Below are 27092 nucleotides of genomic sequence, written 5' to 3'. Positions count from 1 at the left end.
ATGAGGAGTTTATCTATTGCAACTGGACCCAAGAGTCTGTTAAAAGCAGACAAACATTCAATAAAATAGGGCAGGGGAGGAAGCTTGAAGGCAGGTGTGTATTGTGGAAGTATAACATTGTATAAGGGGACATGCTGGATACATTGTATATGAGAGGGCATGCCAAAACATGTTACAAAGTATCTGAGGGAGCACACGTAGGGACAGTTCGCTTTTGAATGGAGAAGCAATTAAGATAGAGCCAGAACCTCTAAGAAGCAGGTATCAGAATGGAAGGTGTGAAGGGCAATTAGTTAAGTTAACTGGAAGCTGTTAAAGGAGATACATATGGGGTGGCAGGTAATTGAAGATACGTGACTGGTCTCAGGGATCTCGAAGGGTGGTGACTAAAATCTTTTTCTTCTTTTGTCTGTAACTTCTCTGTAACTTGTTCTCCAAAAAACTGTATAAATTAAAAGACACAAGCCCCACTCGGGGGGCTCACTTCTAAATGTATTAGCAGAGCAGCTTTGCTAATAAAAGAGAGTGGTCTGATAAATTGTGAGTCTGAGTCAAACTTTGACAGTATCTTCTACCAATTCCCACCCAGACCACACTTTTCCAGGGGTCTCACTGTGACACATACATGTACATGAACACTTAACTGAGTAGAAGACTCAACCGCTTTTCATCAGAAAATATTTATTTAATGCGTAACTCCCGCCATTATTACAATTACTGCGTTTTAGTACCGTACAATTTGCAATACCACTTCTACACAAAACATGACAGTGTGTCATACCATGAAGACATAAAATGTCCAAGGATGTTCAGAACATTACTGTTCTTAAACCTTCAGCATAAATAGCAAATATTTAAATTGCATAGAAATAACTGAACACTCATCAAAAGAGAGCCCTAAAGAGTATGCAGAAGCTTCAGCTAGTGATGGAAGCCACATTTTCACAAAGATTGCTTTTCTAGGAAAGGAGAATAGCTGCTAGTCTGTTTCGCCTAACCAAGCAATGATTGTGTGTCCCAGGGGCATGTGTCTTGGCAACACATTTCAGGACAGGAGCAAGTTACTGTGCTTGTTCCAATGGGATTTCGTTTTGTAATCCTACATAGTTGTGGGCACAAAGGCTAAATGCTTGGCAACTCCAGAATCCAAAGCTCTGGTTATTCACAAGCCAGCAGGCAACCTGCACATCCCCAGTGTGAAAGGCCCAGCTTCACAGTACTATCCATCTTGAGCTGCTCAGAGTATCTGAGGTGATGGCTTATTGAGAATGTGGACTCCATTAACAACAAGCCATCTCTTGAGCCACCACTGCCGCATTGTCCCTTCAGGTGATCAGAAAGATCTAAGGTGCTGAACAAAAATACCTAGCTGTTGAAGAGCTATACAGAGCTGTATTAATAAATACATAAATAAGCACAGGTTGTAAGAACTTTGTGGAACCATTGAAGTTGAAGGGAGCGGGGGCTGCTCTATCAGATCTTCAAAAGAAGAGAGTTCGCCCTGGCTAGTTGTCCAGCCGCAGGTCCCCATTCTCTCTCGCCCTGGGTTCCCCTTGTGCACACAGGTAGTTGGTGTTGTCGTTCCTTGTTCATTTCCTCTTCTCCCCTCACAGCTTGTTAGATTTACTGCAAGAGGCAGACAACAGAAAGCACGTTACAAGTGACATCCGGACAGACCTCAGCTGGACTCATTTCTGCTCTGGCCTTCCCCCTCTGCAGGCTCGGAGCTTGCATTCCCTGCGCACTAGCCTGGGCCTGCCCCCCGGGAGCTGGGTGTGTCACAAGGAAGAGCGGCCAGTGCTGATCCAGCTCCGATCAATGGCATTTAGTGGCAGGGACCCCACCAGCCACAGGTAGCAGCCCTGTTTAAGGGCAAAGAGTACAGACACTTATTTACACTCCTCTAGCTACATGACACCTGGGCTTAGTTTTTCCCCCGATAACGGAGCCGGACTGATGGGGCCAGCTGGGCCAGCGGATTGTAATCAGAAGGATCCACTGGTTAAGACTCAGTGGCCCATCTCGCCCCTTGTCCCCGCAACCCGGAGCCCTGCTTCAGCCTGAGTCTGCCGCCCACGCTCCCGTGAGCCGGGACAGCGGGCACCAGGGCTGGCCCAACACCAACAGCCGCAGGCCCAGGGCAGGTACCTGCTCAGGATCTTGGTGAGGATCAGCTTGACCCAGGGCGCGCTGGGCTCCAGACAGATTTTCTTGCCTTGCTTCGTGGTGGCTCTGCGGGGAGGCAGAGGGGAGAGCGGGGTGAGCGTGGGGCTGGCGGGGAGGGGGCGCGGGCTGGGAGGGGGCAGCAGGGCCCGGACACTTACATGACTTCTGGCACCCCGCAGTGGGGCCCCTCGGGGATCAGCTCCACGAGGGCGATGCGCTTCGGGGCGATCACCGCGGAGACGGTCTGCACGCATTGGCACCGCAGCTCGCCGGCCATGGGGGCCCCTGTCAGGGGAGGGGGAGAAAGACTCAGCTCCTGCCGGCGGCCAGATACTCTGCAGGGGGGCGGCCGGGGACACCCCTCGTCCCACACCCTGGGCCCGATCCATCCCCCCGGGACACCTCCGCATCCGGCCGGCTCTCGGACACCTGGGGCCCATCCACCCACCCCGGACACCCTCCGCATCCGGCCGGCTCTCGGACACCTGGGGCCCATCCACCCACCCCGGACACCCTCCGCATCCGGCCGGCTCTCGGACACCTGGGTCCCAGCCGTCCTTCCAAGGCCCAGTGGGAAGCGAGACTCCCCCAGCCCGGATCCCAAGGCCAGCCCGGCGCAGCGAGCCCCGTACCCCGGCAGAGCGCGGCGCAGGCCGCCACGAGCAGCAGCAGCAGCAGGGGGCGGCCGAGGGCGAAGCTCCGGGGGCGGCTCATGGTCCGGGCTGGCGGCGGAGGCTGGTGCTGGGCTGCTGGGCTCGGCTCAGCTCTGAGCCACCGCAGCGGCCCGCAGTCGCTTTTATCCCCGCGGGGACCCGGCCGGGAAATTCCCGGGGCAGAGGGGGCGGAGCGGCCGGAGAAACCCGCTTCAGCCGGGCTCCGCCTGCCCCGGCCCCGCGCCAAGGGCTGGGCTCGGGGACCGGCCCGGGGGCCGGGATCCCCGCCCGGAAGTCCCCGAGCGGTGCGGCCGCAGCTCCCGGCTCCCATCCCTGCAGCCAGCGCCCCGCTGCCGCTCAGCCGGGCCAGCGCCCGCCGCAGGAGAGCGGAGCCCGCCGGGTCCCGCACGGGCCGGCCGAGCAGCAGAGGGGGAGCCAGGGGAGGAGCGTGCGCGGGGGGCTTTGAGCTGCGCGTGTTCTCGGAGCCCAGGGGGGCCACACGGGGCTGACCCGCGAGATAGAAAGGCTCGGTAGAGGCCCCCTCCCCGTGCCCACTCACTCCGTGCCTACCGGACTGGACAGGCCTTCTGCCCTGCGGTGGGGTGGGCGAGGGGCTTCTGCCAGCGCTGTCTTACCCTCGGGGCCCCTCCCTGCGCTCCCAGGTGCTGGCTGCAAGCGGAGAGCTCGCGGCAAACAGCGGGAAGCGGCAGGGAGGGGCCGCTGCTTTGGCTCCGCGGGGGAAGGCAGCGGGTGTCCCTGCAGCGCCCCGCTGTTTGCAGCAGCCTCTTGCCAGGCCACAGCGCCCAGCTCGCTGGTTCCAGCCGCTGCCCTGCAGGGAGGGCACCCGGTGGCACCATGTGACCGAGCAGAGTCAGGAAACCCTGGCAAGAGTCGGGGGGGGGGCATGTGACCCCCACGTGCCCTCCTGTGTCACCTCTGGCTTCTGCCCAGCGGAGAGGTGGGGGGGGTCTTGGGGCTTCAGCACGCCTGCTGAACCCTCCCCTCCCCTCCCCGCAGGGCTGAAGCCCCAAGCCCTGACAGGCGCCTCCTGGGGGGTGCAGCGCTGGGCCCCGGCAGGAGCGACCTGGCTCCTGGGCTTCTGAAGATTGTCACATGCGGCTGTGAGGGTCAGGAAGTTTGGCCACCCCTGTCCTAGCCAGTGAGTCGCCCTGTGGGAGGGGAAGGGGACGGAAACTGGGCACGGCCACCAGCCTGGGGGGTCTGAAATATGCCCAGTCTTATTATTTCTGAGCTTGAGGGGGGAATGAAGACACAGGTCAGCCCAGAATCCTGCTGGCGTTTGTGTCTTTCAAACTCCTTCAATTCCAGAATCGGTGTCAACCCTGAGCAAAGTCTCACCTCTCTCGGGGGAGTGAGGAGAGCTCTGGGGTCAGTTTGGAGAAGTATTTCCTTACACACAAGTCATTTTACCACGGGATGAATATGTAATTACACGAAGATAGGCTGCCTTGCAGTGCAGAGAGGCAGACCTTGTACCCCTGGTGTAATGAGGGCAGGAGCAGAGCCGTATAGTGCACATAGGGTTTGGCCTGTCTGCATCAGGCTAAAGGGGGTGACGCCATTTATCAGATTCTGCCCTTGGTTTCAGTGAAGCCAGTCTGGGTGAACAGGTGAAGCAGAGGGCAGCTTTGTCCCTCGAGTTCATGTACTGTCTCCAGCTAACTCCCTGCTCAGGCTAGTTCGTGGGATCTTAGTGCCTCTTGCTGCTCCGTTCAGTGGCATAGCTTTTTATTAGACCTCTAATGCTCCCTTTATGAAACTACGTCACCTATTCTAACACTCGCCAACAGCATTAGCACGATCAATCTGCACCATCAGCAGTATTTGCTATTAAGCAGTGTGGGCCCTGTATTTTAAGATGACTGTGCAGGGTTTTTTTTACATCTGCAGGCTCACGCTCTCCATAATTGCAAAATTTTTACAGGAAAGGAGAAGCTAAGACTGTAAACATGTTGGTGACATTCGGGAGGTCATGTATTTATGAGCCCAGCAAGCACAGTTAGCTGTTACATTAATCCAGGGGTCTTGCCCCGGGATCTGATGAGGAGCTCAGATTTCACTGTTATCTATTGAAGCTAAAACTCCACATCTGGCTTATTGCAAATGACTGGAAGCACATAGTAGGAGGGGGGAAATCCTTCTTCCCAGATCATTGACACAACCTTATGATTTGTTTATATTACAGTAATGCCTAAAATGTAGTTTACCAGTGAGTGAGTCTGTGTCATCTGACAGCTATGGCACCCCTAAACATTTCTTGCTCTGCAAACTTATGGGCAAATTACAGCAACACCTAAAAATGACCAGACATTCAAAACTGGGGGAACAGTTTTACACACACACACACACGTACGTAGCTGTGCACTAAAAAACCCCCAGGAATGATGCTATGATGCATCTTCCAAAGCTAAAAGTCCACATCTGGCTTATTGCAAATGGCTGGAAGCACATAGTAGAAGGGGGGAAATCCTTCTTCCCAAGTCATTGACATAACCTTATTTTTTATTTATTTATTTATTTACTTTGTCTTTCCATGGAATAACTGTATTTCCAGCAACAGCTTGGTAAAGTCTCACACAGCTGAACGGAAGGTTGGCAAGACCTATTTTGACGTGTGGTACAGTCCTTGCTGAACAGTTCCCATACCATGTGGGGCAAAATATGCCAGTGCATTTTTTTGAGGAAAAATCATTCTTACTACGTCAGCTGACACTTACTTACTAGAAGGCTCATCCCGAAAAAATGGTGTCCGTAACTTGTCTTTTGGTGAATTCCAATAGGATTCAGCATTAATTCATCAGAGCTTCTGTTTAAGATACATTTATTATTTAAAGGTGAAGTTGAGTTTCAGGTGCCCTCCGGGAATGAGGTAATCTTAACTCGTGAAAGAGGCAGCAGCAACTCATTGCATGAAGGAGCTAAAAGACACCCTTGGGAATTGCTTAATTACATCTAGAAGGAAGTCCTCCTTGATCAACAAACATGACTTGTCACCCAACATGTAACTTAGCAATATTATTCAGGGAGTAGGAGCCTATTTCCTTCCAGTTCCTTCCTGTGTTGTAACTAACTAAACCCATTTGTTGTAATGCAAGGCAGAAGGACAATTATGACGTGTCAGAATGTCTTAATCCTGTGACCGAAGTGTCTAACTTGCCCAAGAATTAACCTGGACCTTGGCCTGAAAGTTAAATCTGTCCTGAACTAGTTTTGATGCCTTGTACGAACACCTACCACACACTGAATGACAGAGAAATTAGAGATGTACTGAGAGTGCAAAAATGGTGGATAAACATTTGCTTGAACTGAATTCCCTTCAGTCAGGTTTATGCCCATTCTGCGTTCACTTTCCATGACTGTTGGAGCAACAAGACTGCAGATTTTTCTGATGTGCATCTAAGAAGAATTTGAGACGTGGGGATATTTATGCCAGTAGGGCTTGTGTAATCCACTAGTGAGTGTGTTACAGGTCCCCCCTGGCCATGCCCCGTCTACATAGGATAGGAGTCTGCTCCAGGCCTAGCTAGGGGGCTTTAGCTCAAGCTGCAGCAGCTCATGGTTATTAGCTCTGAAGATCCCAGGTCCAACACCGGTTTTGTCAGCCAAGATGGTGGCTGTCACATCAGAGCCAGGTTCTCCAGTGGAGGCAATAACAGACTCATTACCTCTGTGGATCAGGCACAGTGGGGATCTATAACAAGGTCCTGATATCTTCTCCCTGGCTAGCGAGGACAGGCAGGTGCCATCCCTTGTATAGGAAAGTACGACGGTATTCTAGAGCACGGTTCCAAAACCACTCATCTGAGAGTCAGGACAGTGGAGTGATGCAGTGTCTGGGGATAGGACTCCACAGCTCTGTTCCCCACACTGAGCCAGATGGACTGGAGTCAGGATACCAACAGTATCGCGCATAAGGCGATTTTGCTGCCTGATAGCAGAGCAAGGTGAGGAGTCCTTCCCCAGAGCCACATGAAATACCCTGGGTGGTGCTGCTCCTACAAAGCAAGACCTACTTAACACAGACAGCCCTTTTGAGGAGGAGGTGTGGTCCACTGACTGGTCAGAACACGAGCAGGCCCTGTGCTTTGTGTCCTCCCACAAAACGTACCGAACCAAGGAGAAGGCATCCCAGTTGCACAGCTAGGTGGTGAACCAACACAAGGCAACAAACATAACGTCCTTGTGGGAGAGACGCCAAAATGATTCCAGTGATGAGAAAAGGAAAGGGAGGGAAAGAATGAGCTAATAATAGTAACTAGATCACTCCACGTAAGTTGGTTCACAGTGTGCAACCACAGAATCCAGAGCAGTTAGCCACCAAGAAAACACCAACTATTAAACCACAGTTCGGAAAATAAAATGAGCACATTACCCTGGAGCCAGAGCCAGCAATAGTAACGTTACCCAACTATCCAGCATGGGCCGGCTAGTAGCCAAAAGGAGGCTGAGTGCCTGAAGCCTGCCAGGGAGTTGTAGGCAGGCAGAGGTGACACAGCTTCTCCAAATGCAATGGGTGAGGGAATGGGGGTGGGGAAGGAAAGCCAAGCCAAGCGGGGAAGCTGGGTTTGGATAAAGGGATGCATTCAAGGAATCTTTCCATGCCAAGAGAAAGGAGATCTCTCCACATCCCCTCCCTCATAGGTGTCTCCTCTGTCTTCCCACCCCATGTCCAGCTTTCTGGCCTTAGCTCAGGTGGCTGAGCCCCCCGGTGCTTCTCCAGCTCTGAAATTTGAATAAGCTCTTGTAGCGGGAACATCTCCTGCCTGAGTGGGAAGCTTGTTTGCTTCTGTCTCCTCCTCTTTCCCTGTTTTAGGTTCATTCTTCCTTTTTCCCCCTCCTCTGCTTCCCTTGCCCTTGCTGTTCTGTCTCACGCACGTCATCCCTGCCCTGCCTGTCCCCCTCCCATCCCCTTTGGTCTCCCCACTCTCCGTATCTGCTTCTCACTGCCTTCTTCCCATTCCTCCACCTATGATCATCCCTAGCTGGGTCCCCCTTCTCCTTCTCCCAGGTCCAGGCTTGTTCTCTTCTCCAATCCACTTGTCCATGGTTCTCCCAACCCTTCCCATTTGTGCTACTAACCTGCTCCCTTCTCCGCCCTGTCCACCCCCAGTTATGTGCTCTTTCCCAATCACACAAGAGCCCTGCACATGCCTCTCCTTCCTGTTAACTGGGTGCTGCTTTTTGAGCTGCCTGATAGCAGAGCAAGGTGAGGAGCTCTTCCCCGGGTGGGGCTGCTCCTGCATGGCAAGACAACCTACTTAATGCAGACAGGCTCCTCTTGTTACCCCTCCACTTCACAGCTGACTGTCACGGCACCTCTGCATGCCCTAGCAAAGGATCAGTCATGGGGACAAGGGGTGGGAAGAGGAGACAATCTTCACTATCAAGTGGGGAACAGGTTCTGAGAGGGGCCAACTACACTTTTTATGCTGGACACCTACATGGAGCTATTGTCTTTCCATTTTCCCCAGGAGGCAGATACCCAGTCCTTCCCCCAGCTTTCCTCAAGTCTGCTGGAATCTGATCTTGTGCGTTTTCTACTTCCAAGGCATTTGTGTACATTTTTGTGACACATCGGGCTGAAATCCTGCCCTACTGAAGCAAATGGCAAAACTCCTGTTGACCTGGGGCCTGGATTCCAACCCAGGAGGGCTCCGTGCGGCCAGAAAGGTGGCCTTTTTATTTTTTACTCCATGTTTCTAGGCACCTACCATAATGGGGCCCTTGACTATGCTTTCAAGGTGCTACTGCAATAATAATAATGATTAATAATTAATTAATAAGAAGAGTTTTCAGATAAGGAACCTTCAAATCATTTGAGACTCACTCATCCTAATGTAACCCATGCTCACACCTCGGGTTAGGCACTGTCCACAAAGTCAAAACTGAGTGCTCACCCTGAAAGAGTGAACTCCTTCCAGGGTCAGAGCTGCATGACTCTAGAAAATGATCTGCACACCATCTAGATTCCAAAACTGGGATGAGCCCATGGCTAGACTCTTCCACTATATGAGTAGAAGCCTCAAGGCTTGGTTACACAGCCAGGAGGTGGTGAAATATGAGAGCGACTGGGTGGTTCAATGCCTATTAAAGCGGTGAGCAGCGGTGAATACATTAATCTCTTGTATCGGTAAAATTGGCACAGCAAAGGTCAGTGGATCAGATTTCATGCTCAGACATGCTGAAGTGTTTGAAACAGGGAAGACCACAGGAATGGGAGTAACTGCACAAGCATGCATCTTAGTCGGGGGATAGTGTGTCAACTGCTAGAAATGATGACACAGAGAGGACAAAATGAATGTTGTAACTGAAGGATAAATGTGCGAGCCACATTTTCCACTTCCCAGCAATTTGTTTCATGTCGCTGTCACACTTTGGATGGGGAATGAAGACATTATTTTTCTTTTTAAGGGCATCAGAAAGCGGCTGTGCTGACTTTGTTCATCCTTGACACGGGACAAGGTAGGACCTGTCCCTGCTCCCAGTAAATGAATGCCGTTGTACCGGACACTTCGGGTATCCTTAGAAGAATACAGCCAAAAGCAGAATTGGTCTGGATTTTCAAAACTGCTCAGCTCCCACTTAAACATCTAGATGGTCAGATTTCCAAAAGAGTTCTGCCCTCTGCGTATCCACCGGAGCTACTGGATAATGAGTACTTTAAACACAAAGGGAGTGCCCAGATTTTCCAAACAGGAGCTGTCGTGTGATGAACGCTGTTGAAAAGGTGGCCCATAGCTCTTTGAAATACAGGCCATGGGTTTTTTTAACGGTGCCTAAAATTATGATCCAAATACATATTTAGTTGTCTGTGTTAAGTAACTTGGTTTTCAAAATTGCTGAGTGAGCACCCAGCACCCAGCATTGACTTCAGTTGACTCCAGAGTAGGCCCAAAGTCCTCTATTTCTTTCAGGTGTGGTGCTGAATGGCAACACCAACAGCGCAGTGGATAGGCATCTCTTCCAGTCTTTTATTCATAGAGATCTCCTCAGCTGCTGCACTCCAGCCTGGGTTGGAATCTTTCATCCTGGTCTGTCTACCATTAACAGAGCTGCCATCCCAGGCCCTGCAAACAGAGCAAAAAGCCACAGTTTGTGATAACCATCTGTTCCCAAATTTACTCAAACATTTAAAAACCTGTGTTCATAAGAAAAAACTGGATGGATAGCCCAGTGGACCAAAGCCCTCTCTTTACCCAGTGATCAGGTCAGCTTCTACACGCTTCTCCTTTTGCTGATCTCAAAAGAGCATCTCTAGGGATGAGAGGACAGTCTCCATGTCTAATCCAGCCTTAGTTTCTTTTGCAGATACAGTCAATATTGCTGGTGGTCTTTGTGACCTGGGCACTAACAGGCGATCAGGTGCCCCTTTTAATTTCTGCAATGTGTATTTCATTGGCTAAGTGTGTATGTGTATTGATGCCATCTGCATGTCAGACCTGCTCAAGTGCGCGTAACTATGTCGCTCGCTCGTGACTGCTACCCCAGAAGGCCTAATCCATAGTATGAACACCAGAGCTGACCAATGCTCTGCTTTAGCTACCAGAGGCAGGGGCTTTGTGGTGTTGAAGTCAAAGTTCCTGGCTTCAGTCTGGGATATGACTTGCATGTCATTTAGCTGATGCCGGCAGGGTCTGTCGTTTGCAGCCACACAGCTTATTACAGCCCCCTCTATTGTGTTCTCTCCCTTGCGGTGGTTAGACCATTGCTTTCACTGAAGGTCTTAGTCTTGTTTCACAGGATGGTCCCTAAAGTGGTATCCATGTTCTCCTGTTGCATCCCTCCTCTCTTGCTGATGGACAGAACTGCCTGCAAAGTGTCTGTCCTCTACTGTTCAGCTCGTCTTTCCTTGGCCAATGTGTTCAAGAATAGAGAGATATGGTGTATACTCCTTTCCTCCTCCAGTGCAGGGACTTTCTGGGGGAGATGGCTCTTACAGCCTGACTCTTAATTATTTGTACTGAGGTGAAGCCTAGGAACCCCAATCATGGACCAGCACCCCATTGTGCCATGTAGTGTGCAAACAAGAAGACAATCGCTTCCAAAGATTTAATGTAGTCTGTTCCCCTAATTCATTAGTGTTAAACACGATGTACAGTACAGCAAAAGACAGTACAGATGTCACAGATACCTGAAAAGTAAACACAGTGACATTGCCAACCAGTGATGTAATGAAGGCAGACTGCTAGACTAGCTTGTCTATAGGCCACTTTTCCTGTTGGGACAGTCAAATGTCTGGCTGCCCTGAGTTTATGAACAAATGATTCAGAAGGCAATCCCATGAGCACTGCTAATTGGGTTCTAAAATTAGTGAACTTTACATCATGAAAAACAACCCCCTCAAGTCAGAAGCCCTGGGAGGCTGCTTGACCCACTTTATGAAACCACTCTGTAATTTGGCACAGCTGGTGGTTTGCTCCGGAGAGAGTCAGCCTGAAGAGCAGGTGTGTTGCATGGCAGGGTTGAGATGCGTAGGCAGAGTTTGCCCCTCCTTTATTCATATTGGATCTGGCCAAAGCCAGTTCTGTTAACAACCTCGCTTATATGGAGGAGTTGGACTTATTTAGAGAAAATGCTTTGTGGCTCAGGGAGGGAAAGTAAAGCTCTGCTGAACTGGGTGCAGCATTAGAAGTGTTTGTGTCAGAGAGAACGGAAGCAGGGGTGTAGGTGGGAGAGCTGGAATTGCAGATAAGTTTCCGGGCCTTCTGAGACAGCGGGGATCTGATTTTCATCTCACTTCTGAACTCCATTCCCTTTGATGTACCCCACTGGTGAAAGCTGAGATCATACTTAGACCACCTGTAGTTTCACTCACCTTAAATTCCCTTGGATTCAGGCTTTCCCCAGGTCTTTATCTCCCTCTGTCCACTGAATAGGACCAGACCCAAACTTCCTCTGTGCCTTTCCAATTTAGGTGATCCATTCGGTTTAAGAACAGTGAGGCGCTACCTTGTAATGTGCTTTCCCCTACTTCTCTAAAGTAAAGGCCCATCTAATCAGAATTTGACCTGGAAATTATTTTGACTTATGCAAGAATCCTCTTTTTTTCCCCATTCCATATAAGATAAATTGTCATGCTAACTCACAATTTACATCTGGGAACATGTTTTGAGACGGAGTGGTTACAAATTTTACTTTTAATATTTATTTCAGAGACAGGAGGTTATTTCTTTTTCATGCTTGTAACCAAATTTATCTTCGAGAGGGAGGTGGATATTCCTAATAATTTAGTTGTTGTTAAGTATCAACTTCCCAATTCATTTTGTTTCCCTTTAAATGGAACTTTAGCAATATAGGGCCCAACCGTGCCACCACTGAGTGCAGAGTTCCCAGTGAGCTGGTTAGAAGTTCAGCCTAAACGCTCTGGCCCATAACGCCGTAACAGTGCAAATTTAGGCAGCGTAGCTGAGCCTTTGGCCAAATTCACAGGATTTAATTGCATGCATAATTTAAGACCAAGATATGTAATATATGACAATGAATGGAAATAAAGGCCAGGCAAATTTTAGGAAACATTTATTTATTTAAAAAAACTGAATAAACCTACAAGGATCATACAATGGAAATTCCAGAATCAAAAAGTCCATTTAATCACCAAAACATTCCTGCAACAATCTTTCATTATATTTATGCTCTGGTGCAATTTTTAAAAGGGACCACATTATCTGACCATGGTAAATTCTTCTTAGAAGGTGATTAGATTTCTTCCACATTTTGTAAGCATCGCTATAATAATCTAGTGCTTTAAAATGCAAGATACAATACAAAATGTGTACAATATAAGGGCCTTGCCTTACAGAGTTTACAGTTGGAAATCAGATTATATAAACTGGACAAGAATTCAAGGGTAGGAAGAAGAAGAGATTCAGAAATGGCATTACATAAATTCCAATTCTGTTTGTTTGTTTTTTAAATTGTACCATCTGAAGTCCTTGGCATGCTATCTGGAGTGACTCATAACCGTGAGTGCCTGCTGTGATGTTATTGACATGAACTTTGACCGTATAGATCACTGTTGCCGCCAGGGTCCTATGGTTGCACCAGTTCTTGTACAGAGGAGGCCAAGTGGGGTGTCTTTGGAAAGGTTGTAGTTTGATGGTTATAATCATGCTGTCTGTACATCTATATAATTTTTGTATTTGAAGTTATGAATACTGGCTATGTACTTGTTTGATTCTAAGTAGCCTCAGTGAAGTATTTGGTCAGCTTCTTGAGAAAGGACTATTCTCAGTAAGTGCCCAATCAAGAAACACTTAACTGCCAATGGACTTTGGGAGATGCCAATCCACATCTGAGCTTTCCTGGGAATGTTCAAACTAACATGTAAACAATGGCGTCGGCCTGAAAAAAGCTGAATCATCCATAGACATGTGACTTGCCCAGGTGGCTACAGACTCTGTCTTGTTGCTGAATCTTGCACAGGAGAACAAAGGTGTTTCTGCCCACAAGAGAAAGAATATAAAAGGCCCTGGAAACCCTTCCATTTTGTCTTCAGCTGGCTCAAAAGATAGTCTCTCCACCCCAAGGAGATGCCTGAAAGAAACTGGAACCAAGGACAGTAACTACGGGCGTGTGACTGATTGCTGGACCCAGACTAGGTAGGGGTCTAGTCAGTGAAAGAAGCTTATTGGAACATCTCTGAGGGTGAGATTTACCTACATTTAATTTCCTACTGTATTAGGCTTAGACTTGCGTGTTTTGATTTATTTTACTTAGTAACTTACTTTGTTCTGTCTGTTATTACTTGGAACCACTTAAATCCTACTTTTTATACTTAATAAAATCACTTTTTGCTTATTAATTAACCCAGAGCAAGTAATTAATACCTGAGGGAACAAACAGCTGTGCATATCTCTCTATCAGTATTATAGAGGGCGGACAATTTATGAGTTTACCCTGCATAAGCATTATACAGCGTAAAACGGATTTATTTGGGGTTTGGATCCCATTGGGAGCTGGGTATCTGGGTGCTAGAGACAGGAGCACTTTCTAAGCCATTTTCAGTTAATTCTGCAGCTTCTGGGGGACGTGGTTCAGACCTGGGCCTGTGTTTGCAGCAGGCTGGCGTGTCTGGCTCAACAAGACCAGGTTCTGGAGTCCCAAGATGACAGGGAAAACGGAGGCAGAGACAGGGACAAGGAGAGGGGAAATTGTGCACATGGGCCCAAAGACAGAATTCGGTCCATAATAAATGAACCCTTCATCGGCACCACAGCAGTTTTCATAGAAAACCTGACACTGTGCCACACCTAAAGGACATGGCCCGTCTAAGGTTGCAGGGAGCAACATACACTCGCTCCCTTAAGATCTGAGCACTGGAGAGCAGACAGAAGCAACATCCACGTGTAGGAACAAGGTCCGTCCACGAGTTTTTCTTTGGGGGAGGGTGAATTTGAAGCCGATGGGAAAAAACGACCGCTGGGTTCACTCTGGGCTCTGTCCGACTCCCACTGGAGTCAGGATCAAGCCTCTCCTCGCCGGCAGGTTTCCCACATGACAGGGGTTCTCAAACTTCTCTTTGTGCTGGGCCCCTCTTTGAAAAGATTTCAGGCTGTGACGACCTCCCCCAAAAGGTGACAGCAAATTACTGGACAGACCCACAGGGGCATACTCATGCTATCGCCACCCTCACGGCTCTGCTGCTGGTGGCGGCACTGCCTTGAGAACTGAGCAGCCAGAGAGCAGTGGCTGCTGTACCCCCCCCCGCCCCCAGCTCCTCTTTCCCCCCGTGACATTCTTGTGATCTCACAACCCCCCGACAATAGGCTGGTGAACCCCTTTGGGGTCAGGACCTCCAGTGTGAGAAACTCTGCTCTGTTAGCTAGGAACGATTTTTCCTATCACCGTCAGGCGTGAGAATTAAATAAGATGGATGAGTTGCCTAATTATCAAACTAAGGCCATGACCCTGCTAAGGCTTAAGCACGTACATAACTATATGCGCTGTGATTAGTCCCAGTGGACTTTGTGGAACCACTCCCTGAGCAAATTGAAACATGTGCATGATCAGGGTGTAGCATCACACCAATGTAAGGCTAGAAGGGAACTCAAGAAGGGATCTAGTCCAGCCTGCTAGGCTGAGATGTACTTAGGTCTTCAACTAAACCGAGACCATCAATGGCAGGTGTTTGTTTAACCTGTCCTTAAAAACCTTCAATGACTGGGATCATAATAAATGATAGCATTAATTGATACCTTGCTCTTATGGAGTGATTTTCATCTCAAAGCACTTACAAAGGAGTTTAGACTCATCATCCCCATTTCACAGATAGTGAAACTGAGGCACAGAGAGGTGATGTGACAAGCACAAAGTCACCCACCAGCCTAGTGGGAGAGCCAAGACTAGAACCCAGAGCTTCAGAGGCCTAGTCAGGCCTTCTAACCAATAGGCCACAGTGTCTCTCGTAAATATTGGGATCGCATCTGGAGAGCCCCATTGTGCTAGGTGCTCCACAACCATACGCCAGAGAAAAGGGCCCAGCCCCAAAGAGCTCACGCTCCAAGTATAGGAAGAGAGATAACAGTAGGATAACAGACGATAATAGTAACTAATAACAAATAACAGTAGCGATGTCAATGGGCGCTGTGGGTTTTCAACCCCTCTGAACATCAGGCCCTGTTGCAAAAGAGCATTTATACATGTACATACATTTAAGCATGTAGGTCAGCATGGTAAGACACCTCATATAAGTGGGGGTGATATCTATCTGATAAATTGCACTGGTCATGCACCTTTCTCCAACCCACCTGTACTCTGCCCACTGTACTTTCTGCTGTATCTACTTCTAACAGTAGCAGCTTCAACCAGACACTAATTGTGCACTCCTTTCCTCCCAAATGGGAATTTATACCACACACTCAATGATCACAGTTGTCTGGGGGGAGGGGGGTCAGATAAGCAACATGAATTCTTACACCAGGGACAGGTTTAAGGTACAATAAGCATTCTACCTATCAGGGCTGGAAATGTGAACCATACATCACTGGGAAAAGGGGAGTACCACCTCTAAAGGAGTGAGCATTTACTTGTAACCTTAGAAAGCTCCTACGTGTTTGAGCTTAAAATCATGTTATTTATAGAAAAGCTATTTTACATCACTTCAAGAAATTTCCAACACCAGTTAGAATTTTCCTCTGTTCAATCTTGAGAAGGCAGGCTAGCTCTCCAAGCGCAGGGATACACAGAATGAGTAAGAACAAAGCAGCTCCACGCTAGTTCATTTTTCCTGTATTTGTGTCCAAGACTGCATGGTGGTGGAGCCTAGAGGATTTACTGGCACTGATTTGCAATGCTGTGTGACCGTCCCACACTCATGCTGACAAAGGTTTCTGTACCACACCATCATGTGGTTTCTCTAATGTAATATGAGATAAAACAGCCAGACTCCCATTTCCTTCCATGTATTTTGATAGAACTCAAATTCCATAAACAAGCAGCAAATGGTTTTTCTACCCACTAAAAAAAGGTCCATGCATTATGCACTGTGTCTATAGGTCTAACACTTCCTTCTGAAAATACCCCCTATAGAATTCAGTAAAGATGTAGCCAGATGGAGCGATGCTACCCTCTTAAAATAATGTCTAAACGAAAAAAAATGGCATTTTTACACCTAGAGTTTGCAGAGGCCCTGAAAACTGTTTTTATATATAAACAGGTGTCTGTTCTAGGCCTTCTTTTCCTAAACTGATTCCCATCATAGTGAAGAATCTTTCTGGTCCTAACCCTGGTTCACTATCTGTGAAATGGGGATGATGAGTCTAAACTCCTTTGTAAGTGCTTTGAGATGAAAATCACTCCATAAGAGCAAGTTATCAATTAATGCTATTATTTATTATGATCCCAATCACTGGAGATTTTTAAGAACAGGTTAAACAAACACCTGTCAGGGAGGGTCTCAGTTTACTTGATGACCTAAGTGTATCTCAGCCTAGCAGGCTGGACTAGATCACTTCTTGAGCTCCCTTCTAGCCTTACATTGGTGTGATGCTACACCCTGATCATGCACATCTTTAAATTTGCTCAGGGAGTGGTTCCACAAAGTCCACTGGGACTAATCACAGCGCATATAGTTATGTACATGCTTAAGTTTTAGCAGGGTCATGGCCTTAGTTTGATAATTAGGCAACTCATCCATCTTATTTAATTCAATTCATGTATATCTTATTTTAGGTGTGTTCTACTTATTCCTGCACCACTGTAGAGCAAAACAGGTAACCAAGTGCAGAAATGACAATAAGTTCTTAAGAACCTGTTTAATTCACTCCAGTGACATACCACCATATTAGAAAAAAGCCTCAGATTTTGGGGAGTGATACCATTTACTTTTTATTCCTCTGTCATTGTCTTGCATCACATCTACTCCACTTCAATCGACAGGTCTGATCATCCTGTCACATACCCCCCAGTTAGGCGTCAGCGTGTGCAACCCCCCGGATTTAGCGGCGGTTTCTCCTGTATTACGTCGGTGAACCAGGAGCGAGCTGAGATTGGGCGTATGAAATTCAGCAGCTGGTGAACAACGCAACACCGAGCTCATCCCTTTCATCATATCATTTTACTAGTTTCTTGAAGCCCTGAAGGAATTAAAGCAAGCAGAACAAATCCAATTTACTTCTGGGTTGTTAGTCTGTAAAAACCCTGTAATCTCAGCCTCATCTAAGATCCTCCCTCACACACCACACTGTATAAGCGTGTCAATGCTACCACAGGGGTCTGTAGTTACCACAGAGTTGATTTTAAGTAGCTGTTCACCACAAGCAAGGCAAGAAACAAACCAGCAAAGCAGCCGTGGACAACGAGATCACATTGTCCCTCCTGCTGCTTACTCTCACAGGCTTCTGTCGTGGTAAGCAATTCCAAGTACTTTTAGCTTTTTTCCTTGTTACTGCCTTTTACAGTATTGGCAGACAAAAGATAGTGTTTTAATGTAATGGTGTATTCAATTACTGAACTGCTTTAAACTCTCCACACACACTGGCTAAGATAACAAATCACACAGAGCGCATGCATAGTTTAAAAGAATTCCAGCTATGGCTTCACTTCTAAGCTCAGACCAGTTTTAAACGGATGGAACACCACTGACTTTGGTGACGTGATATCCGATTTACACAGATGCAATGAGATCCGAATCAGACCCTGAATACAGGAACAGTGTAGTGTGCTGCATTTCTGGTACTCCAAGTCTTTCCCCTGCTTGAGGTGTCCATGATCTCCACTGCTCCAGGAGACACAGAACCTCATCTCAGCTGTTAGCTGGTTATTAAAGGGGGAACTGATTTTCAAGTCTGTATTCAGATAGTTATTTCAGGCGATCTACTCCAGTCTTTTAGGGTCCTAGACTCCGTTCCCTTGTGATGTGCGGTGGTGAGCAAATCAAAGAACAATAGGACAGGAAAGCCTCACCGGTGCGGGAGAGAGAAGAGCAGAACTAAGGAAGATCAGTCCCCATCTCTTCTGTTAAGGCTGCGGAAGACTTTAGGCTGATGTGGGAATTCCATGGGGACAGGTCAAGTGTAGAGCCATGGAGCAGCTGCTGTGTGCTGCTGGCTAGTCGAGTGGATGTTTGCATAAAAAATTAACTAGGCTTCTAGCAGTATTCGTTTCTGCCTCACTCCTGTGTGGCTCTCAGACCGGGAGGTAGAAGAAGAGCTCGGTGTAGCTTGAAAGCTTGTCTCTTTCGTTAGCGGAAGTTGGTCCAGTAAAAACCTCACCGCCTTGTCCCTCTAACATCCTGGGACCAACACAGCTACAGCAACGCTGCAAACAGGGAGATATTGGTCAGGTGTGGACAGAGGAGCCTATGGCAGTATTGTCTCCAAGGGATCTGTGAAGGGGAATAGGGGGCTGGGCAGCACCACGGAGGAACGAGCACATGGTACAGTAAGAGTTTGCTTTTCTTGCTTCATCAGTGTCCCACTCACACAGCTCCTCTCTCCTGAGGGGAGCCACTATTGGTCATGCCACACGACAAGGGGAATCTCATTGGACTTCCTGGCTCCTCCATCCCACTCCGGCAGGCTCTGCTAAAAGCGGGTACCACATGGCCCTTCCTGACTGGGATTATGAGGTTTGTGTCTTGTATCAGAGAACGTGAGCTGAGCCATAAAAATATAAGTCTGAGTGTCCTTATTTAACTCTCCTTTTATACAAGCCTCTGGATTGTAGCCCTGTGATTGTGAGGGGAGGAGGAAGAGTAGGGCGTGGAAGGCTGCTGTGGGCCAGCACCGCCATGAGCAGGAGGACGAGGTCTAAGTACAGCAGGGTAGTCAGTCTCCAGCCCCTTGAAACCTCCACATGGAAATGTGCTACACTTCCCTACACACACCTCACTCGGGCTACCCTCCAATTGCTAGCCACAAGTAATTGGGCAGCTGTGTAACAGCATGCTTGTTCCTGCGTGCTCTCTGTCATGCTCGTCCTTTTGCTTACAGCTTGCACTCCCAAGCCTCTGTCACTGCACTATGCAGCATCAAGCCCCCTCTGCCCTCCCTTTCCTTTGTGTCAAAGACATTTCATTTGTTCAAATGGTGGGCGGTTAAAGGTGGAAGAAGTAGTGTATCTCTGTTCATAGGCACAACATAGAAACAGCCATGGCTCAGAGCTGTGGTTCGTTGCACCCAGTGCTGGCCTTGGAACTGAAAGACCTGGGGTCAAGTCCCTGCTAGGCCAGAGACTTCTGGTGTAACTTCTGTTCCTGCTCAATTTAAAGCAGCCTGCCTATACCCTACCAAGGGCTCAAGGTGTGACCTGGCCAGTTTAGGCACCTCCACCCTTTCCCTTCCAAGGGCTCAGGGTGTAAGGCACCTATCCTTACCCATGGGGCTCAGGAAGAAACCTGGTCAATTTAAATACCTGCCCTTTACCTCAGGGGTCTACAGAAGCTTTTCCCAGTGAAAGAGCATTACACAGTTGTGCTCTAAACATCTATTTATTAGCAACACACACAGAATACGTATACCAAGCAAATCTCTTATGCTCACCACTCCCAATATACAGACAATGGCCAGTCAGGAGTCATTCATCTGCGGGTTCCTGGCGATGCCTCTGCAGGTCACAGCGGGGCCAGAGTTCCAGCAGCTTGATGTTGAACTGCAGTCCAGAAATGGTTCCCAGAGAGCATTGTTTTACATTTACATTATATAGATAAAACTAGCTCCTGCCTTCAAATTTACTAAACCCATCACATTATCCCACACTCCTAAATAACAAAAATTGTAACCAATTATGCACAGGCACTTATGTGTCCTCCTTCCTTCCCAAGTCCTTTACATTTTCTCTTTCATGCCCAAATTTTAACTTAGTTGTGACTTTCTCTATTTGTGCAGAGGATCAGCAAAAGACACTGGTCAAAGCTTATCTTACCATTTGTGGAGTCTCGTTCTGTATCTTCCCTAATTTCCCAGCGTCTTTACAACCTGGGTGGTTATAACTCTCCTTAGGGACATTCCTGAGGTGGGGGTGCTTTATCAGCAGCAGGACATTTCTTTTTTCAATGTGCGTGGCGAACTAACTCCCTGAGTTTCACCCAAGGCTGCTTTAATATGGGGGGTGGGAGGGTTTGATGAGGTCTCAGGCCTACACTTCAGGCTAGCCACTTCGTCTTTCTGTGCCTCAGGTCCCATCTGTACAATGGGGATACTCTACCTCACAGGGGTGTTGTGTGGAAAAAGCCATCACAGATTGTGAGGTACTATGGTAGCTGGGGCCAAATAAGTACCTAAGATAGATCATATCCTATCTCTGACAGTGTCAGATGCACAAACCCTACAGTTGGCAGATCTAGTGTAATGGGCATCCTAAGAAGGTCTTGTCCTAATCCCCATTAGTTAGAGAGTGGCTTAAATCCTGCAGCAGGTTTTTCTCCCTTCCATACACTTCTTTGGAGCATTAACTTAGTTAAGTTCCTCCCTCGGTGATGCCCCTCACTTTCCTTCCTCACAGAGTCACTTCTGGGTGGAGAGTTGCGGCGTCGGTGTCTCCAGACGGCCTCAGGCTTGAGGTCACCAAATCACTTGGTACATGTGGAAATCGTCCCCAAAGGCCCACAGTGCGGCACCGTGGAAGTCATGTAAGTTGAAACCAAGCCATTAGCCATCCGAATGGCATGCTTGTGAAAGCTGCAAGATTGACAGCATTGGAGAATGAAACCCTCGCTTTGTCCCCAGAAGACCATTCTCTTACCATTTCCGAGGTATTTGGTTTGCTCATCCATCATTTTAGAAGTTCCACCATAGGCTGGAGAAGCAGGGCACCTGCAGGGCAAATATACGCTGTTGTGAAGGAGGAGGAGGTACCCGACATGCAGAGCTCCTAAATCCCACAAGAGCAGAGCCCTGCTCCTGTATAGCTGAGGAGTGCACCTGCCATGTGGCCTTTCCCTTTCAGTGGTGCAAGTAGAAATCATTTCTTGCTGGTATGCTGCACTTATGGGAGAGACACAAAGGTAGGGGGGTGTATGTGACCTCTGCATGTGATGCCCCACATGACACCTTCCTACCCCCAGCCTGGGGTCCCGGAGCTCTTCCCGTCCCCTCCCCATGATCCACATCCAACCCACGTTACTGGTGTGTGGGGGGGAGGACTTTGTCCTCCTCCCACTGCACCAAAGACTTCTGCTGTACAGACCCCAGGCAGGAGGACTCAGGAGATGCAGCTGCATGGAACCACTGGAGACGGGGCGGGGCTGGGCTCCTCCTGTGTCTTTCCAGTATACTGTACCAACTATAAATATCTTACTGGTACAGCATACTGGACCGTACCACTGTACTCGCACCACTGTTCCCTCTACAGAGTTAGGAGCCCTGCATGGCAACCATCTGCTCTTGCAAGCCTTCGATTGTTCCCACTCCAGATTTGGTAGCCCTGGGCGAATCCTCCACAGGCCAGGATTAGCACCGAGGCCCACTCTCTTTGTTGCAGTTCCGAGTCTCCCTCCGGCTCCTTGAGAGCATGGTTCCTATGGAGTCACCCTGCCAGAGACTTCCCTGCTCACTCACACCCCCAGGACTCCTCAGCCCACATCCCCACTCGGCCAAGCCTTCTGTAGCACAGAAGCTCTTGGCTGAAAGGCTGATGCAGCCACTGGCTACCACCTCCTTGCAGCAGAGCCCTCACTGGTTGAGGTGGTGAGGGAAAACTATTGATACAGACCTCACAGCTGGTCACCGGCCCCAGCACATAAATTCCACATGTGCGTGGGCCATAAATAGCGCTACCCAGAGACTTGACCCCCACACTGTCAAGGTGCACATAGACACACGTAGCCTGAGGTTTCGGCAGTTCGCCTTTGCATTCGCCAGAGATTTTACCATAGGGTTATTCTCATTACAGGGGAGCTATATGTTACATGGTGGAAAGAATCCAGCCCAGAGGGAAGCTAAAAAAAGCTAACAAAACACTTATCTTCCCTTTAAGTCTGCCTCAGGGAAGGAGCAATTGTGAACAGAAGTTCATAAGGTCCTTACCGCAGAGCCCTGGTTCAGGGTTCTCAAACTGAATCAGCAAAACAAAGGTCTGTGGCCTTGGCCAGGCTAGGCCCTTAGAGCCTGAGAGAGACCACAGCCCATAACAGCCTGCACAGCTTCTAGTCCAACCCAGCTTCTTTTTCCTTTTTGAATTGCCCAGCCACAGGGGATCCTTGACTGCTTGCAGGCTTGCTTGAGCTGTAAGTGCCAGACGGTTCCTTAAAGGGGTAGTACACCCGGGGCACCTCTGTGCCCTACTCAGCAAGAGATACTAAGATTTCACAACTACTTCTTTCATAGACGTGATCAGGCAAAACTTCAAGAGCCACAGGCTGCCCCTTGAGCTTTAGCAGAGCTCTCCTTGTAGTTAATGGGAACTGCCTGCATTTATTTTGGGAAGTATCTGACCCTTACGGTATTTTTTAGAGATAAATGGAAACACCAAAGGAAGGGCCATAACTAAACGGTCTTTCATTATATATCATTTATACAGTTGAAATGCAAAATGATTCTTTAAAAATTGTACAGGCTTAGGGCCAGATTTTCAAAGTCAGGCGTACACCAATATTGGTAGCATACGCTGTGGGAAGCGGCGCAGGCCGAGGGATGTGCTGGCCGCCCTTCCTGCAGCCCCCATTGGCCTGGAGCGGCGAACCGTGGCCAGTGGGAGCCGCAATCAGCTGAACTGGCAGACGCGGCAGGTAAACAAACCGGCCCAGCGCACCATGGGCTTTCCCTGAACAAGGGCGGCCCTAGTTTGAGAACCACTGCGTTAGCAAATAATTTTGAACATCCATTCCTGTGAGGGACTTTTTTATATATTAAAGTAGAAGGGCCTCCTTGTGCTCTCACTTACTCCGGTGTAAAGCAGGAGTAAAGGTACTAAAGTCAGTGGAGTTACACTGGTGAATAATTGGAGCAAATGAGATCAGAATCAGTCTCAGAGTGTAAGTCTAAGTTTCACATGAACAAAGTGTGCGTTTTCAAAGGGCGCGTATTGACAATTAACTATCTGTGCCAAATTTGGCACTCACTTACAGCTGTGCCGCTCCAGTGACATCACTGGCGGGTGGAAGAGCACAAGTGAGAGCGCAAGTTAGCCTGCAGGCCCCTGTTTTTTGTAGACTCTCTCAAAGCGTTAAGATTATTTTAAACAAATTGTTCACTCCCTTCCAGTGCGACATTGAAGACGAGCCAGCAAATCTGTTTGGATCCCGAGGCCAAATGGGTGAAGATGATAATTAAGAGGATTTTATGCAGGTAGCTGTCGAAATGACTGTGTTACTAGAACTATTCTGCCAAAGGGCGGGTTGCCACAGGTCTTCTGAAGAGAAATAATCCCCAGATTCCTTTCAGTCTAAACACTTATGTGATCTTAAGTGCTCATTATCTGAAGGCCCATTTGAGCAATACAATGCCAGGAATCTAGAAAGACGGGGATTAGCAGAAGTCTTGAAATATAGCAGAAACGGGGTACATCCATAAATCTTAAAAATATCCCAGCGATATGCAGCATGTTACCAATGTACATGGGTAAGCCAGTGCTCTTCTGGTTAGTGTTCTGCTCTGCCATTTGAGACACCTAGGCTGAAGGTTTGGGCTCTGGTCTCTCCTAAGTTAACAGGAGCTGACGCACCACAAAGGGAGAGCCTTGCATTTCTCTGCTGTATATTGTCTGGCCTGCCTCAGAGACTGGGCCAAAGAAGGGTCACTAGGACAAGGCTTCACTTGTGTGTGGGTGTGAATAACCGGCGGAGAGCTAATTAATATATCTGGTTGTGCAAGCTGTATTTAGAATTGTTTCTGACAACTTTTCATTCGCACAAACAAAAATGGACTCAAGTTCTGCCAAGTGGTCATTAGGAACCGGAAGACAATATTTCCTCCACATAATCAAAATCAGTTTGCTAGCCATGGCATTTTGGCTGTATTGAAGTACTGCAGAAAGGGATCTGGGGGGTCATAGTGGATCACAAGCTAAATATGACTCAACAGTGTAACAGTGTTGCAAAAAAAAAGGAGAACATCATTCTGGGATGTATTAGCAGGAGTATTGTAAGCAAGACATGAGAAGTAATTCTCCTACTCTACTCCAAGCTGATTAGGCCTCAACTGGAGTGTTGTGTCCAGTTCTGGGTGCCACATTTCAGGAAAGATGTGGACAAATTGGAGAAAGTTCAAAGAAGAGCAACAAAAATGATTAAAAGTCTAGAAAATATCACCAGTGAGGGAAGATTGAAAAAAATTGGGTTTGTTTAGTCTGGAGAAGAGAAGACTGAGAGGGGGCATGATAACAGTTTTCAAATACATAAAAGGTTGTTACAAGCATGAGGGAGAAAAATTGTTCTTCTTAACCTCTGAGGCTAGGAGTAGAAGCAATGGGCTTAAATTGTAGCAAGGGAGGTTTAGGTTGGACATTAGGAAAAAACTTCCTAACTGTCAGGGTGGTTAAGCACTGGAATAAATTGAACAGAGAGGTTGTGGAATCTTCATCATTGGAGATTTTTACGAGCAGGTTAGACAAACACCTGTCAGGGATGGTCTAGATAATACTTAGTCCTGCCATGAGAGCAGGGGACTGGACTAGATGACCTTTTGAGGTCCCTTCCAGTCCTATGAGCTCTCTGTATTGTATATGTTGTGATTTGTTGCAATGTTTGCATTACAGCTCATCCGGCAGACTGCGCAAATAGGAAAAGCGGAGATAATGCATAACCCCATGCGGAATTCTCAGCCATGATGTATCTTCAAAGGCCAGGCTGTTCGTAGTTTGTTTTACTCTTTCATTCTCTGTCCACACTGACTCATCCCATATACAGACTGTTAGTTTGAGAAAGGAAGCTGCTGGAGTAAATATACTGTCACACAACCAGGAGACTTGTGAGTTTTATGGCATGATCATGCTGCACACTTTACTGTGGGGGCTTTTGGAGGTGAATCCTGGGTTCAGTACAGTCAACAGGAAACACTCCCATTGATTTCAAAGGGTCAAGGATTTGGCCCTTATTGAATTGGCCTTTAAAGCAATGCCATCTGTGAGTTTCACATTGAAAAGCTGTGCAGTGTCACATTTATTCATGCAAGAGAAAAATGAATGAAGCAAAAGTGTAAGTTGGAGTGTCCCGGAATGCAAAAAAGAGTTTGTGTATATTGATACAATACTGTTAATAGCAAGAAGCAATGTCATTGATGACTGTGAAACAATTGTACTACTTTGAATGTCTTCAGTATTTTAAATGCTGAACTCTTGATTTTATACATATTATCTTCATCACTAGTCAGAAAACTGCACACCAATAAAAAGAGTAATTCTATTTTTATCATCACTCATCTCTGTCATTTTCATGTGGCGTGCTGTCACATTTTAAGATGTCAGCCAGGGTGAAGATGGTTTTTATGCTTCCCCCCTCTTTTACTTCTGAAAGTTTGTATGAGTGGTTGTTACAATCATTCTATAAAATATTATATCTTTGTTAAAATGATAAAACATGCTCATAATTTGGCAGGTTGCATCCATGGCATTCTGTGCACCTATTCATGGGCTAAATGGAGTTGAAAACTGAAGCTGAGTAGCTGATAGATGCAGTTCTAGGTGACTTTGTATACAATACTCAGAATTGCTGTGCCTGTTTTTCAAGGGAAGTAAACTTGGCTGCAATTTTTTTAGCAATAAAAAATATTTTGCTAAAATCAATTTCATTTACATCCAGAATCAATAGAGATTTGGTATGATTTTCTTCTTTTTCAAAAGGGCATCAAAGCCACCAAATTCCTTTTCTGATGCCATCCACATCTGGTTCTCATTCAGTCCAATCCCCGGCTATCTCAGCCAAAGACAACCACGACATCGTGAGTATTATGGATAGAAAATCAACATCACCTGCATACAGACAACATATAGGAGAGATTACTTCACAGCTGCTGGTATAAGAGATATATTCATTTTGAATGTACCACAGGTGTCATTACCTGAGTTCTTATGTAGCATCTGAGAAAATGTAAAGCCTGCTACATGATTACCTGACAAAATTTTTTTTTAAAAAAGTGAATTTTCTGTAAAATCTTTGTCAGATCATCGTGTGGTGATGGACTTTATTTTGGGACCTTGAAGATTGCTTGAAGTGTTTTTCTTATTAAACTAGTCCCAGGCAGGGGTGGTATTAGCCACGAGAAAGACTGCGTGAAGTTCTTAAGGGGCCCTGAAGAGGGGAAAGAGAGGCAGGGAGCTGCAGAGCCACTCCTGGCCACAAGGGGCACACAGGAGGCAGCTGCCCTGTTATACCCCTTGACAACGTACAGTTCATTAACAGCTTGTTCTTAAAACTCCCCACCAGGAAACAGCTCTCTGTGATCCGCGCTAAATTTAAAAATCCAAATGTAATTGAGAACATTACGGAAAAAAATCATGTAGCATTACCAAAGTCACATCATCTCATCCCTTTCCACCTCTTCCCCAAGAAGGTGAGAACTTTCTCTGGTATTTGCTTAATATACTCTAGGATTTATTTATTTTTGGCATCCGGGAAGGTGGAGGTTGCAGCTTTGCTTATTGGTATCCAGGTGGCAGCTTAGGCTTTTGGCATTGAGAGGAGATGTGTCTCCCCACCCCAGCAACCCTTGATAGTACTAGCTGCCCTATTGCATTTCATCCCGATATCTGCCATTACATCCAGCAACAGTGGAAGGCCACTGGCTTGGCATTTCTGCTGAAATGATAGGACTGATGTAATTAAAGATGACATTTAGATTGTCATCATTAGGCCTCAGCGTTAACACCCCCATTGAAGTG

The 27092-nt window shown here is 47.5% G+C and overlaps 2 protein-coding genes across 2 annotated transcripts; one reads left to right on the top strand and one right to left on the bottom strand.

Annotated features, from left to right (window-relative positions):
* Window positions 1-675: 675 nt before the first annotated feature.
* LOC311520271 (growth-regulated protein homolog alpha-like) lies at window positions 676-3327 on the bottom strand. Its single transcript, XM_084627636.1, has 4 exons — window positions 2799-3327; window positions 2325-2451; window positions 2149-2232; window positions 676-1626 (listed from the first exon to the last, which is right to left on the bottom strand). Exons 1-4 carry the CDS (start codon window positions 3148-3150, stop codon window positions 1608-1610), a joined length of 582 nt encoding a protein of 193 aa, XP_084483762.1. The 5' UTR covers window positions 3151-3327; the 3' UTR covers window positions 676-1607.
* A 12415-nt stretch (window positions 3328-15742) lies between these two features.
* Window positions 15743-25437, top strand: LOC311520119 (alveolar macrophage chemotactic factor-like; the record flags this gene model as incomplete). The annotated part of the gene is made up of 5 exons (XM_084627359.1): window positions 15743-15772; window positions 17598-17685; window positions 20781-20907; window positions 23480-23563; window positions 24972-25437. The coding sequence occupies 5 exons, from the start codon at window positions 15743-15745 to the stop codon at window positions 24994-24996; spliced, it is 354 nt and encodes a 117-aa protein (XP_084483485.1). The 3' UTR covers window positions 24997-25437.
* Window positions 25438-27092: the final 1655 nt, after the last annotated feature.

Source organism: Lepidochelys olivacea (assembly GCF_965140295.1).
Source record: "Lepidochelys olivacea isolate rLepOli2 genome assembly, chromosome: 4".
In the NCBI taxonomy this organism is placed as follows: Eukaryota; Metazoa; Chordata; order Testudines; family Cheloniidae; genus Lepidochelys; species Lepidochelys olivacea.
This window is presented reverse-complemented; position numbering and strand designations above follow the sequence as displayed.

What these genes read in the sequence shown, in the direction of transcription:
- LOC311520271 (XM_084627636.1), bottom strand. Translation starts at nt 3,150, where the DNA reads ATGGGAGCCGGGAGCTGCGGCCGCACCGCTCGGGGACTTCCGGGCGGG. An exon ending in CTGCGCCGCGCTCTGCCGGG is followed by an intron (nt 2,452 to 2,798) that starts GTACGGGGCTCG and finishes CTCCCCTGACAG; the next exon opens with GGGCCCCCATGGCCGGCGAG. An exon ending in TGCGGGGTGCCAGAAGTCAT is followed by an intron (nt 2,233 to 2,324) that starts GTAAGTGTCCGG and finishes GCCTCCCCGCAG; the next exon opens with AGCCACCACGAAGCAAGGCA.